This window comes from Salvelinus alpinus, chromosome 26, assembly GCF_045679555.1.
Source record: "Salvelinus alpinus chromosome 26, SLU_Salpinus.1, whole genome shotgun sequence".
Classification (NCBI taxonomy): domain Eukaryota; kingdom Metazoa; phylum Chordata; class Actinopteri; order Salmoniformes; family Salmonidae; genus Salvelinus; species Salvelinus alpinus.
In genome coordinates, this window is record NC_092111.1 from 20,788,028 (window position 1) to 20,802,360 (window position 14,333).

Sequence of the window (14,333 nt, forward strand, 5' to 3'; positions counted from 1 at the left end):
TGTGTGTGTGTGTGTGTGTGTGTGTGTGTGTGTGTGTGTGTGTGTGTGTGTGCAGAACTGGGCCCCAGAGGAACCTGCAGCAGCAGTATTAGAGGCTAAACCATAACAGCAGCAGTATCAATAGCTCCACCACAACAGCAGCAGTATTAATAACTCCACCACAACAGCAGCAGTATCAATAGCTCCACCACAACAGCAGCAGTATCAATAGCTCCACCACAACAGCAGCAGTATCAATAGCTCCACCACAACAGCAGCAGTATCAATAGCTCCACCACAATAGCAGCAGTATCAATAGCTCCACCACAATAGCAGCAGTATTAATAACTCCACAACAACAACAGCAGCAGTATCAATAGCTCCACCACAACAGCAGCAATATTAATAACTCCACAACAACAGCAGCAGTATCAATAGCTCCACCACAACAGCAGCAGTATCAATAGCTCCACCACAATAGCAGCAGTATTAATAACTCCACCACAACAGTAGCAGTATTAATAGCTCCACCACAACAGCAGCAGTATTAATAGCTCCACCACAATAGCAGCAGTATCAATAACTCCACCACAACAGCAGCAGTATTAATAACTCCACCACAACAGCAGCAGTATTAATAGCTCCACCACAATAGCAGCAGTATTAATAACTCCACCACAACAGCAGCATTAATAACTCCACCACAACAGCAGCAGGACTAATAGCTCCACCACAATAGCAGCAGTATTAATAACTCCCCCACAACAGCAGCAGGACTAATAGCTCCACCACAACAGCAGCAGTATCAATAGCTCCACCACAAACGCAGCAGTATCAATAGCTCCACCACAATAGCAGCAGCATTAATAACTCCACCACAACAGCAGCAGTATAAATAGCTCCACCACAATAGCAGCAGTATTAATAACTCCACCACAACAGCAGCAGTATTAATAGCTCCACCACAACAGCAGCAGGACTAATAGCTCCACCACAACAGCAGCAGTATTAATGACTCCACCACAACAGCAGCAGTATTAATAACTCCACCACAACAGCAGCAGGACTAATAGCTCCACCACAACAACAGCAGAAGTATTAATAGCTTCACCACAACAACAGCAGAAGTATTAATAGCTCCACCACAACAGCAGCAGTATCAATAGCTCCACCACAACAGCAGCAATATTAATAACTCCACAACAACAGCAGCAGTATCAATAGCTCCACCACAATAGCAGCAGTATCAATAGCTCCACCACAATAGCAGCAGTATCAATAGCTCCACCACAACAGCAGCAGTATCAATAGCTCCACCACAATAGCAGCAGTATTAATAACTCCACCACAACAGTAGCAGTATTAATAGCTCCACCACAACAGCAGCAGTATTAATAGCTCCACCACAATAGCAGCAGTATCAATAACTCCACCACAACAGCAGCAGTATTAATAACTCCACCACAACAGCAGCAGTATTAATAGCTCCACCACAATAGCAGCAGTATTAATAACTCCACCACAACAGCAGCATTAATAACTCCACCACAACAGCAGTAGTACTAATAACTCCACCACAACAGCAGCAGTATTAATAACTCCACCACAACAGCAGCAGGACTAATAGCTCCACCACAATAGCAGCAGTATTAATAACTCCCCCACAACAGCAGCAGGACTAATAGCTCCACCACAACAGCAGCAGTATCAATAGCTCCACCACAAACGCAGCAGTATCAATAGCTCCACCACAATAGCAGCAGCATTAATAACTCCACCACAACAGCAGCAGTATTAATAGCTCCACCACAACAGCAGCAGGACTAATAGCTCCACCACAACAGCAGCAGTATTAATGACTCCACCACAACACCAGCAGTATTAATAACTCCACCACAACAGCAGCAGGACTAATAGCTCCACCACAACAACAGCAGAAGTATTAATAGCTTCACCACAACAACAGCAGAAGTATTAATAGCTCCACCACAACAACAGCAGTATTAATTGCTCCACCATAACAGCATCAGCATTAATAGCTCCACCACAACAGCAGCAGCAGTACAAATAGATCCACCACAACAACAGCAGCAGTATTAATAGCTCCACCAAAACATCAGCATTAACAGCTCCACCACAACAGCATCAGCATTAATAGCTCCACCACAGCAGCAGCAGCAGTACAAATAGATCCACCACAACAACAGCAGCAGTATAAATAGCTCCACCACAACAGCAGCAGTATTAATAGCTCCACCACAACAGCAGTAGTATTAATAGCTCCACCACAACATTAGTATTAATAGCTCCACCACAACAACAGTAGTATTAATAGCTCCACCACAACAACAGTAGTATTAACAGACCCACCACAACAGCAGTAGTATTAATAGCTCCACCACAACAGCAGCAGTATTCATATCTCCACCACAACAGCAGCAGTATTAATATCTCCACCACAACAGCAGCAGTATTAATATCTCCACCACAACAGCAGTATTAATATCTCCACCACAACAGCAGTATTAATATCTCCACCACAACAGCAGTATTAATATCTCCACCACAACAGCAGTAGTATTAATATCTCCACCACAACAGCAGTAGTATTAATATCTCCACCACAACAGCAGTAGTATTAATATCTCCACCAAAACAACAGCATTAATAGCTTCACCACAACAACAGCAGTATTAATAGCTCCACCACAACAGCATCAGTATTAATAGCTCCACCACAACAGCAGTATTAATAGCTCCACCACAACAACAGCAGTATTAATAGCTCCACCACAACAACAGTAGTATTAATAGCTCCACCACAACAGCAGTATTAATATCTCCACCACAACAGTCAATGATGTCGCTCTTGCTGCTGGTGATTCTCTGATCCACCTCTACGCAGATGACACCATTCTGTATACCTCTGGCCCTTCTTTGGACTCTGTGTTAACTAACCTCCAGACAAGCTCCAATGCCATACAACTATCCTTCCGTGGCCTCCAACTGCTCTTAAATGCACGTAAAACTAAATGCATGCTCTTCAACCGATCGCTGCCCGCACCTGCCCACCCGTCCAGCATCACTACTCTGGACGGTTCTGACTTAAAATATGTGGACAACTACAAATACCTAGGTGTCTGGTTAGACTGTAAACTCTTCCTTCCAGATTCACATTAAGCATCTCCAATCCAAAATTAAATCTAGAATTGGCTTCCTATTTCGCAACAAAGCATCCTTCACTCATGCTGCCAAACATACCCTCGTAAAACTGACCATCCTACCGATCCTCGACTTCGGCGATGTCATTTACAAAATAGCCTCCAACACTCTACTCAACAAATTGGATGCAGTCTATCACAGTGCCATCCGTTTTGTCACCAAAGCCCCATATACTACCCACCACTGCGACCTGTACGCTCTCTTTGGCTGGCCCTCGCCTCATACTCGTCGCCAAACCCACTGGCTCCAGGTCATCTACAAGTCTTTGCTAGGTAAAGCCTCGCCTTATCTCAGCTCACTGGTCACCATAGCAGCACCCACCCGTAGCACACGCTCCAGCAGGTATATCTCACTAGTCACCCCCAAAGCCAATTCTTCCTTTGGCTGCCTTCCCTTCCAGTTCTCTGCTGCCAATGACTGGAACGAACTGCAAAAATCACTGAAGCTGGAGACTCATATCTCCCTCACTAGCTTTAAGCACCACCTGTCAGAGCAGCTCACAGATCACTGCACCTGTACATAGCCCATCTGTAAATAGCCCATCCAATTCCCTCATCCCCATACTGTATTTATTTATCTTGCTCCTTTGCACCCCAGTATCTCTACTTGCACATTCATCTTCTGCACATCTACCATTCCAGTGTTTAATTGCTATATTGTAATTACTTCGCCACCATGGCCTATTTATTGCCTTACGTCCCTTATCCTACCTCCTTTGCACACACTGTATATAGACTTTTTCTACTGTATTATTTGACTGTATGTTTGTTTATTCCATGTGTAACTCTGTGTTGTTGTACATGTCGAACTGCTTTGCTTTATCTTGGCCAGGTCGCAGTTGTAAATGAGAACTTATTCTCAACTAGCCTACCTGGTTAAATAAAGGTGAAATAAAAATAATAATAAATGAAAAACAGCAGCAGCATTAACAGACCCACCACAACAGCAGCAGTACTAATAGCTCCACCACAACAACAGCAGTATTAACAGCTCCACCACAACAGCAGCAGTACTAATAGCTCCACCACAACAGCAGCAGTACTAATAGCTCCACCACAACAGCAGCAGTACTAATAGCTCCACCACAACAACAGCAGTACTAATAGCTCCACCACAACAGCAGCAGTACTAATAGCTCCACCACAGCAGCAGCAGTACTAATAGCTCCACCACAACAACAGCAGTACTAATAGCTCCACCACAACAACAGTAGTACTAATAGCTCCACCACAACAGCAGCAGTACTAATAGCTCCACCACAACAACAGTAGTACTAATAGCTCCACCACAACAACAGTACTAATAGCTCCACCACAACAGTACTAATAGCTCCACCACAACAGCAGCAGTACTAATAGCTCCACCACAACAACAGCAGTACTAATAGCTCCACCACAACAACAGCAGTATTAATAGCTCCACCACAACAACAGCAGTACTAATAGCTCCACCACAACAGTAGTATTAATAGCTCCACCACAACAACAGCAGTATTAATAGCTCCACCACAACAGCATCAGTATTAATAGCTCCACCACAACAACAGCAGTACTAATAGCTCCACAACAGCAGCAGTACTAATAGCTCCACCACAACAACAGCAGTACTAATAGCTCCACCACAACAGCAGTATTAATAGCTCCACCACAACAACAGTACTAATAGCTCCACCACAACAGCAGTATTAATAGCTCCACCACAACAACAGTAGTACTAATAGCTCCACCACAACAGCAGTATTAATAGCTCCACCACAACAGCAGTATTAATATCTCCACCACAACAACAGTAGGACTAATATCTCCACCACAACAACAGTATTAATAGCTCCACCACAACAACAGCAGTACTAATAGCTCCACCACAACAACAGCAGTACTAATAGCTCCACTACAACAACAGCAGTACTAATAGCTCCACCACAACAACAGTAGGACTAATAGCTCCACCACAACAACAGTAGGACTAATAGCTCCACCACGACAACAGTAATAGCTCCACCACAACAACAGTAGGACTAATAGCTCCACCACAACAGTAGGACTAATAGCTCCACCACAACAACAGCAGTACTAATAGCTCCACCACAACAGCATTAATAGCTCCACCACAACAACAGTAGTATTAACAGCTCCACCACACCAACAGTAGTATTAATAGCTCCACCACAACAGCAGCAGTATTAATAGCTCCACCACAACAGCAGCAGTATTAATATCTCCACCACAACAGCAGCAGTATTAATATCTCCACCACAACAGCAGCAGTATTAATATCTCCACCACAACAGCAGTATTAATATCTCCACCACAACAGCAGCAGTATTAATATCTCCACCACAACAACAGTAGGACTAATAGCTCCACCACAACAGCAGCAGTATTAATAGCTCCACCACACCAACAGTAGTATTAACAACTCCACCACAACAACAGTAGTATTAACAGCTCCACCACAACAACAGTAGTATTAACAGCTCCACCACACCAACAGTAGTATTAATAGCTCCACCACAACAGCATCAGTATTAATAGCTCCACCACACCAACAGTAGTATTAACAACTCCACCACAACAGCATCAGTATTAACAGCTCCACCACAACAGCAGTAGTATTAATAGCTCCACCACAACAACAGTAGTATTAACAACTCCACCACAACAGCAGCAGTATTAATAGCTCCACCACACCAACAGTAGTATTAACAACTCCACCACAACAGCATCAGTATTAACAGCTCCACCACACCAACAGTAGTATTAACAACTCCACCACAACAGCAGCAGTATTAATAGCTCCACCACAACAGCATCAGTATTAACAACTCCACCACAACAGCATCAGTATTAATAGCTCCACCACAACAGCAGCAATCAGACCTGGGTTCAAAAAGTATTTTGAAATCCTACAGATATATGAGTGTTTGTTTGAGCCTGTCTGGAGTGCTAGATGGACTGGCTTCGGATCTTTGGGACTGTTTTGTGTGTGTGTGTGTGTGTGTGTGATCTCAGCACTCTGTTGGATGTGGATAAATAGGCTCATCAGGATTCGCTGACAGGGCGTTGCGAGAATAAATGGGCCAATAAGAAGCTGGGGAGCTGAGCAGTGCTGAGGCCTATCTACTGGGCTGAAATGAACTTGGATGTTTTCAACACACACCTGTCTGAGAATCTGACTCAGCAGAGGAAGCCATACCCCATTAAGAACACTCAATAAAACGTAGCGGGGAGGAAAGAAAGACGTGCTAGAACGTATTGTTTTATCTCCAACTCCGGAAAAAAGGGGTTTTCAACTCTCTAGTCTCATTTTAAAATAGACAGGGTTTGAGCTCAAGGAGTTAGCTGTGTATCACCACCTCACCTTCACCTATTTGTCCCAGGATGTGTGTTTGGAGATGGTCACTAGAGGTGAACGCTTTGTAACAGCCAGGATGGTCACATCTGGGGAGAAAACAACACTAAGTCGAGTTATGTTTATTCATTTGTGCGTTCATTGAGTACGTTTACATGCACACTAATAACGCAATATTAAACCGATTATGGCCGAGTAGTGTCACACCCTGATCTGTTTCACCTGTCTTTGTGCTTGTCTCCAGCCCCCTCCAGATGTCGCCCATCTGCCCCATTATCCCGTGTATTTATACCTGTGTTTTCTGTTTGTCTGTTGCCAGTTCGTATTGTTTGTTCAAGTCAACCAGCGTTTTGTGTCTCAGCTCCTGCTTTTTCCAGTCTCTCTTTTCTCGCCCTCCTGGTTTTGACCCTTGCCTGTCCTGACTCCGAGTCCGCCTGCCTGACCACTCTGCCTTACCCTGAGCCTGCCTGCCGCCCGGTACTGTTGCCCCCCCCTCTGGTTTACTGACTACTGCCTGCCTTGACCTGTCTATTGTCTGCCCCTGTTGGATTATTAAACTACTGTTTATTCGACGTGGTCTGCATCTGGGTCTTACCTTCATATCTGATAGAGTATGACATTAGTCATGTAAATACTTTACTCTGCTTATCTTAAATCGGCCATAATCAAAGTAAGCATATGCCGATTAAAACACCTGGTTTTCTGAGCAATCTTTAGAATTATTAGGAATGTAAACAGCTTAATCGATGTTCCAGTGCTTTATTTGATATGTGCGAGTGAAGTGAGTTCAGAAAAACTTAAAGTATGCATCTTAGAAATAGTTTTCACATACAAACTTTATATGTCCGAACTCAGAATCTAATAGTCTTCTCAAAAATAACATGGTCACTGTGGTAGAACATTTATTTTGATTGGTGATTTTCAGCATTTATCAAAAGTCCCATCAGTAGCCTGATTTCAGAGGTGTCCATGTAGGGAAATCGTTTTTTTTGCAATGGATGTAACTTTTTAATCAAACTATCATATTAACCTGACTACCTAGAATAATCACATTATTGTGTGCATGTAACCATGCTCATTTATTCATTCATTTGTGCAAGCATTCATTTGTTCATGAATTAGTTAGTCCTTTCAACCCACTGCATACTTCAGCCATTCATTGTGAGCTCACCTGAAGGGCCTCTCCTTGGAGTGTGTCCTGATGTGTTTCCTCAGGTCACTCAGAGTGGTGAAGTACTTGGTGCATCCGTCCGACTCGCAGTTAAACGTGTTCCCTGTGTGCAGTCTCTGGTGGGCTTTCAGCCTGCACATCAACACAAACACAACAGAGAGAAACAAACACGGCTGATGTTTGCAGATCAACACACCAACATAGTCACTGTGAGTTGTGGCTTGACTTGGGGTCAGCATACCAAAGGCCACTAAGCTGTGTAAATTAACTTTGAGGTCAGGGGGTGAGGAGAGTGCCCAACTCATGACTGATGAAACATCATCACGTGACACGTCTTGACCCATGGCAGGAAGGCTATCCGCTACAATAATTTGGCTGCGATTCCTTCAGTTGACAATTTCAGTGCCAGTGGGCCTGTAAATAATATATGAACTACCGGTAAATAGATGTTGCGGAGAAAACTGCTAGGTTGTGGTATCTGCCCCACCTAGTCAATGGTAGGGAAAACACTGATCTAACCCTTACCTGTACAGTGTGTTGTAGGCCTTCTCACAGCCCTGTTGGTCACACTCGAAGGGCTTCTCCTTGGTGTGAACGCGGACGTGGATCTTCAGACTGTAGGAGGTAAGGAAGGCCTTGTCACAGCCCAACTGGTTGCAGACAAACGTGTATTCTCCTCTGTGTCTCTTCTGGTGGGTCCGAAGGTTCCCTGCTGTGCTGTAGGTACGAGTACAGTCCTCGTATAGACACTGGTAACGCTTCACCTGCAGAACAGACAGGCAGAGAGTTGTGGTCGTTATATAAACTATGTCAACAAGATGGAACACCACCATATGCATAAACATAAGTTTAACATGTAGGAAGTGTTTTTAGTACCGGTATGTAACACTTCACAAACATTACTATACATCAAGTCTGGAAATGAATCAGCTGTATTGGTTTGTATGAGAAGATTGAAGTGCACATTTATGAATGAGAACTAATTAACTTCACAGAAAGAGAACCAAGAGGCTGTAAAGCATGAGAAAATCATCTCATCTTTACATCTGCAGAGACCTTGAATATAATGACACTGTGGTTCTGGATGGGAGAGAGGCTGATGATGATGATGAGGGAAAACAGAAGCTTCACAGCTAGGTCCCAGGCTGGCCCAATTTCACCACCCCAAACCAATCTCCTCTCCTGTCTCTTCCTCTCACTCACTGACTTCATCATAACAGTTGGCTTGTCGCCTTCACACAATATGGTTCTGCTGCTGCTAACCTAGCATGGTTTATTTTCTCTGTGATGATGATGCGAATGAATGACCTCAGGGACATCTTACTCCCTTCCACATGTTATACACTCTTAGAACGGCGCTATATAGAAAGTAAAATGGTGCTTTGGCTGTTCCCATAGGAGAACCCTTTGAATAGCCCTTTTTGGTTCCAGGTAGAACCCTTTTGGGATCCATGAACGACCCTTTCCACAAAAGGGTTTACCTGGAACCAAAAAGTATTCTCCTATGGGGACAGCCGAAGAACCCTTTTGGTACCCTTTTTTCTGTATATATGATATGCTGAAATGGGTCTGTCTCAGTTATTCACAGACTGAGAATACACATCATATGATCATCATGTGTAAGCCTGACCAACCCCATGTCATGTTTGCCCTAAGGGTTGAGGCCTACACTCTCGACTCAGTGTAATTTCACAGAAGACTACAAAATGGCTCTCTGCCTATCTATAACCTTGTAACATCCTTCAGGACATCATGACCGGGACATTAGAAAATATACAGTACATTATGAAAGTATTCAGACCCTTCCCTTTTTCCACATTTTGTTACGTTACAGCCTTATTCTAAAATGGATTAAATAAATGAATATAGTCATCAATCTACTCGAAATATCCCATAATGACAAAGCAAAAACATGTTTTTTTTTAAAATTTTGCTAATTTATTTAAAAAAACAAAAAACAGAAATACCTTATTTACATAAATATTCAGACCCTTTGCTATGAGAATCTAAATTGAGCTCAGGTGCATTCTGTTTCCATTGATCATCCTTGAGATGTTACAACTTGATTTGAGTTCACCTGTAGTAAATTCAATTAATTGGACATGATTTGGAAAGGCACACACCTGTCTATATAAGGTCCCACAGTTGACAGTGCATGTCAGAGCAAAAACCAAGCCATGAGGTCGAAAGAATTGTCCGTAGAGCTCCGAGGCAGGATTGTGTCAAGGCACAGATCTGGGGAGGGTACCAAAACACTTCTGCAGCATTGATGGTCCCCAAGAACATGGTGGCCTCCATCATTCTTAAATGGAAGAAGTTTGGAACCACCAAGTATTTTCCTAGAGCTGGCCGCCTGGCTAAGTTGAGCAATCGGGGGAGAAGGGCCTTGGTCAGGGAGGTGACCAAGTGTCACAATTTTCTTCTGGAGTGGCGACCCACGCCGCCGACCCCGGACTGGGAACCCTTACAGCGGCCCCCGAATAGGAGGGAGACTCCGGCAACCCCGGACAGGCGGGCGGCTCTGGCGGCGCCGGACAGGCGGGCGGCTCTGGCGGCTCCGGACTGACGGGCGGCTCTGGCGGCTCCGGACTGGCGGGCGGCTCCGGACTGGAGAGAGAACCTGGAGGGAGGAAACGGAGAGACAGCAGGGTGCGTGGGGCTGCCACAGGACCCACCAGGCTGGGGAGACCTACAGCAGGCCTGGTGCGTGGAGGAGGCACCGGATGGACCGGGCTGTGGGGGAGCACTGGAGCTCTGGTGCGCAGCCTTGGCACCACTCCTCCAGGCTGGATGACCACTTTAGCCCGGACCCTCCAGAGTGCAGGCACAGGTTGAACCGGGCTGTGGGGGAGCACTGGAGCTCTGGTGCATACCACTCGCACCTCTCCCTTAGGCTCAATGCCCACATTCGCCCGGCACGAGCGGAGCGCAGGCATAGGGCGCACTGCACCCTCCCAGCGCCCCGGAGACACAGCACGCAGAGCCGGCGCAGGATACCCTGGGCCGAAATGGCGTACCGGAGACCAAACACGCTGAGCCGGCACAATACGTCCTGGCTGGATGCCCACTCTCGCATGGCATTTGCGAGGGGCTGGCCTATAGCGCTCCGGGCTATGAGCGCGTACTGGCGACACCGTGCGTTTGACCGCATAACACGATGCCTGACCAGTACTGCGCTTCTTCCGGTAAGCACGGGGAGTTGGCTCAGGTCTATCGCCTGACTCCACCAATCTCCCCGTGTGCCCCCCCCCCCAAAAAAATGGTTTGGGGCTGCCTCTCGTGCCTGTTGCGCTGCCTTACCTCATATCGCCGCCGCTCAGCTTTAGCTGCCTCCAGTTCTTCTTTGGGGCGGCGATATTCCCCAGCCTGTGCCCAGGGTCCCTTGCCGTCCAATATCTCCTCCCATGTCCATTTCTCCAGATCGCGCTGCTCCTTGTTACCACGCTGCTTGGTCCGTTTGTGGTGGGTAGTTCTGTCACGATTTTCTTCTTCTTCAGATGAGGAATATGAAGGATCGGACCAAAATGCAGCGTGGTAAGTGTCCATGTTACTTTAATATAACAGAACACGAAAAAATACAAAAATAACAAAGTGAATGACAAAGAAAACCGAAACAGTCCTGAATGGTGAAAACAAACACAAAACAGGAAACAACTACCCACCAACACAGGTGGGAACAGGCTACCTAAATATGATTCTCAGAGACAACGATTGACAGCTGCCTCTGATTGGGAACCATACTAGGCCAAACACAGAAATACAACACATAGAACAAAACATAGAATATAGAACATAGAATGCCCACCCCAACTCACACCCTGACCAACCAAAATAAAGACATAAAAAAGGAACTAAGGTCAGAACGTGACACCAAGAACCCGAACGTCACTCTGACAGAGCTCCAGAGTTCCTCTGTGGAGATGGGAAAACCTTCCAGAAGGACAACCATCTCTGCAGCACTCTACCAATCAGGCCTTTGTGGTAGAGTGGACAGACGGAAGCCACGCCTCAGTAAAAGGCACATGACAGCCCGCTTGGAGTTTGCCAAAAGGTACCTAAAGGACTCTCAAACCATGAGAAACAAGATTCTCTGGTCTGATGAAACCAAGATTGCACTCTTTGGCCTGAATGCCAAGCGTCACGTCTGGAGGAAACCTGGCACCATCCCTACGGTGAACCATGGTAGTGGCAGCATTATGCTGTGGGGATGTTTTTCACCGGCAAGGACTAAGAGACTAGTCAGGAGTGAGGGAAAGATGAACGGAGCAAAGTACAGCGAGATAATTGATGAAAACCTTCTCTAGAGTGCTCAGGACCTCAGACTGGGGCGAAGGTTCACCTTCCAACAGGACAACGAACCTAAGCACACAGCTAAGACAACGCAGCAGTGGCTTCGGGACAAGAATCTGAATGCCAGAGCCCGGAATTGATCACAATCGAACATCTCTGGAGAAACATGAAAATAGCTGTGCAGCAACGTTCCCCATCCAACCTGACAGAGCTTGAGAGGATCTGCAAAGAAGAATGGAAGAAACTCCCCAAATACAGGTGTGCCAAGCTTGTAGCATCATACGCAAGAACACTCAATACTGTAATCCCTGTCAAAGATGCTTCAACAAAGTACTGAGTAAAGGGTCGGAATACTTATGTAAATGTCATTTCCGTTATTTATTTTTTATAAATTTGCTAAAATTTATAAAAAACAGTATTTGCTTTGTCATTATGGGATATTGTGTGTAGATTAAGGGTAGATTTTTAAAAATAATTCAATTTTAGAATAATGCTGTAACGTAACATTCGGAAAAAGTCAAAGGGTCTGAATACTTTGCAAATGCCCTGTATGTGAATGAGTAATGATGCCTCTCCTCCTCACAACCAGAATACCAGGAGTGAGTTTTCCTGACAACATATCCAAATAAATACAGAACATGCTCAGATATCAAAACAGGCTTATGTGACCGACTGGGGTTGAACCAGGGATTAGCCCACTGGGTCAAAGCCCAGGCATTAGCTCAAGGAGCTAACACAAGTCTTCAGGTCTTTGGATATCAAGGCTTACCTCGCTGTGGTGGGTATCTGGGCACTCCGAGTGTAGTGTGATGGTGGCCCCCTGGATGTGCCGGGGCATGGGTGTGGAACCAGGGTTGATGGTGAACTGGATCTGGTCCTGGGAGATGGTGTGGTGGATGTACCCCTGTGACATGGCCTGCCAGTGGTCTTCCAGACCTCCACGACCCTCCGTCTCACATCCCTCATGTAGGTACATCATCAGGTCCTCTTCCTCCTCTTTATTATCAGTTCTAGAACCCACTGGGTCTTGTTCAATCATCACAGTGGTTCTGTCATACACTGTGTCCAGACTGTGCACACCGGAGTCCAGTGTAGAGGGCAGCAGTAGCTTGTCCCATTGGTCCCAGTCGACAGTAACCATCTTCCTGGAGACATTGTCCTCTTCAACCTGCTGATTTGTCTTGTCCATCTCTTCTTCCTCCACAAAGAGCATGGTCTCATTCATCCTCATACATGGTAACAAAGGTGTCACACTCACTGGGTTGCCATTGAAAGGAGAAGTAGAGGGTTAGAAAATGTAGTAAGTAACAGTAGGCTATCACAACAGCAGCTACAAATGCATTTAATTTTGTTGAGATTAATGAGATTAACGGACTATTGGTTAAACGGTTTGAAACTACAGTAGCCTAATACAAAGTCAACTACAATCTTGGCATTCCTCAGCGAGTTTAGGCCATCATCAAAACTATTTTACTTGTTGCTATGAGAAGCACTGATTCAGCAGACGCAGCACAGAAATGTTGGCACGTTTCAATAACAAACCCTAGCTACTCACAGTTTTGAAAGTTCACCACGTAAATGCAGTCAAAAATAACTACTGGAAGTCGTTTGTCTTTATAAAATGTCTTCCGCTTTGTTAATTAACTCTGTTTCAAACCCGATTCCTCCGTTGTTACAGTGTTGCTACATCGTAGTCACCCTAGCAGCCTATTTAACCAGCTTCCTCTTTCCGCCCAGAATCAACTCACCCCTCCGTGAAGTAAACGACCGGTAACTGCCAAAATAAAGGAAACACCAACATGGGCCACCACGAGCCAGAGCAATTTCAATGCACGGTGGCATGAGGTTGAGATCTGATGACTGAGACGGTCATGGCGTATGGTTTACATCGTTTTCATGCTCATCAACCATTCAGTGACTACTCGTGCCCTGTGGATGTGGGCATTGTCATCCTATGGCCGGTGGCATAGCCATTGTAGCCAAAATAATGGCCTGCCCAGTAATTTATACATGACCCAAAGTAAGATGGGATGTTAATTGCTTAATTAACTCAGGAATCGCACCTGCTTTCAACATACTTTGTATCCCTTATTTACTCAACCGTTTCTATTGTTTTGGCAGATACATGTATACGCTATAGCTCCTGGATATAACTGTGCTATAGCGCCATCTTGTGAAGAGTAATTATTGCTGAACACTAGTCTAATTGGCTTTAGAGGTTAAGTCAAAGCTACACTGCACACCATCTGAAATACCTATTTTTGTAAACCTGACAGTGATACAATCTTGATGAAATTCCTAGAAATATAATGATCAACATG

General features: G+C 45.2%; 1 protein-coding gene across 2 annotated transcripts in view; it reads right to left on the bottom strand.

Moving 5' to 3' along the window:
- The window catches only part of LOC139554926 (metal regulatory transcription factor 1-like), a 25,125-nt gene extending 11,147 nt beyond the window's left edge, over positions 1 to 13,978 (bottom strand). Inside the window, exons 1-5 of one of the 2 annotated variants that reach the window (XM_071368214.1) lie at positions 13,568 to 13,978; positions 12,782 to 13,269; positions 8,248 to 8,486; positions 7,723 to 7,854; positions 6,567 to 6,640 (exon numbers count right to left, since the gene is read on the bottom strand). In XM_071368214.1, coding sequence (XP_071224315.1) covers positions 6,567 to 6,640; positions 7,723 to 7,854; positions 8,248 to 8,486; positions 12,782 to 13,243 — 907 coding nt within the window. In that variant the 5' untranslated portion in view covers positions 13,244 to 13,269; positions 13,568 to 13,978. Of the gene's footprint in view, positions 1 to 6,560; positions 6,641 to 7,722; positions 7,855 to 8,247; positions 8,487 to 12,781; positions 13,270 to 13,567 lie in introns of both variants that reach the window. The other variant, XM_071368213.1, reaches the window with a different exon arrangement.
- Positions 13,979 to 14,333: the final 355 nt, after the last annotated feature.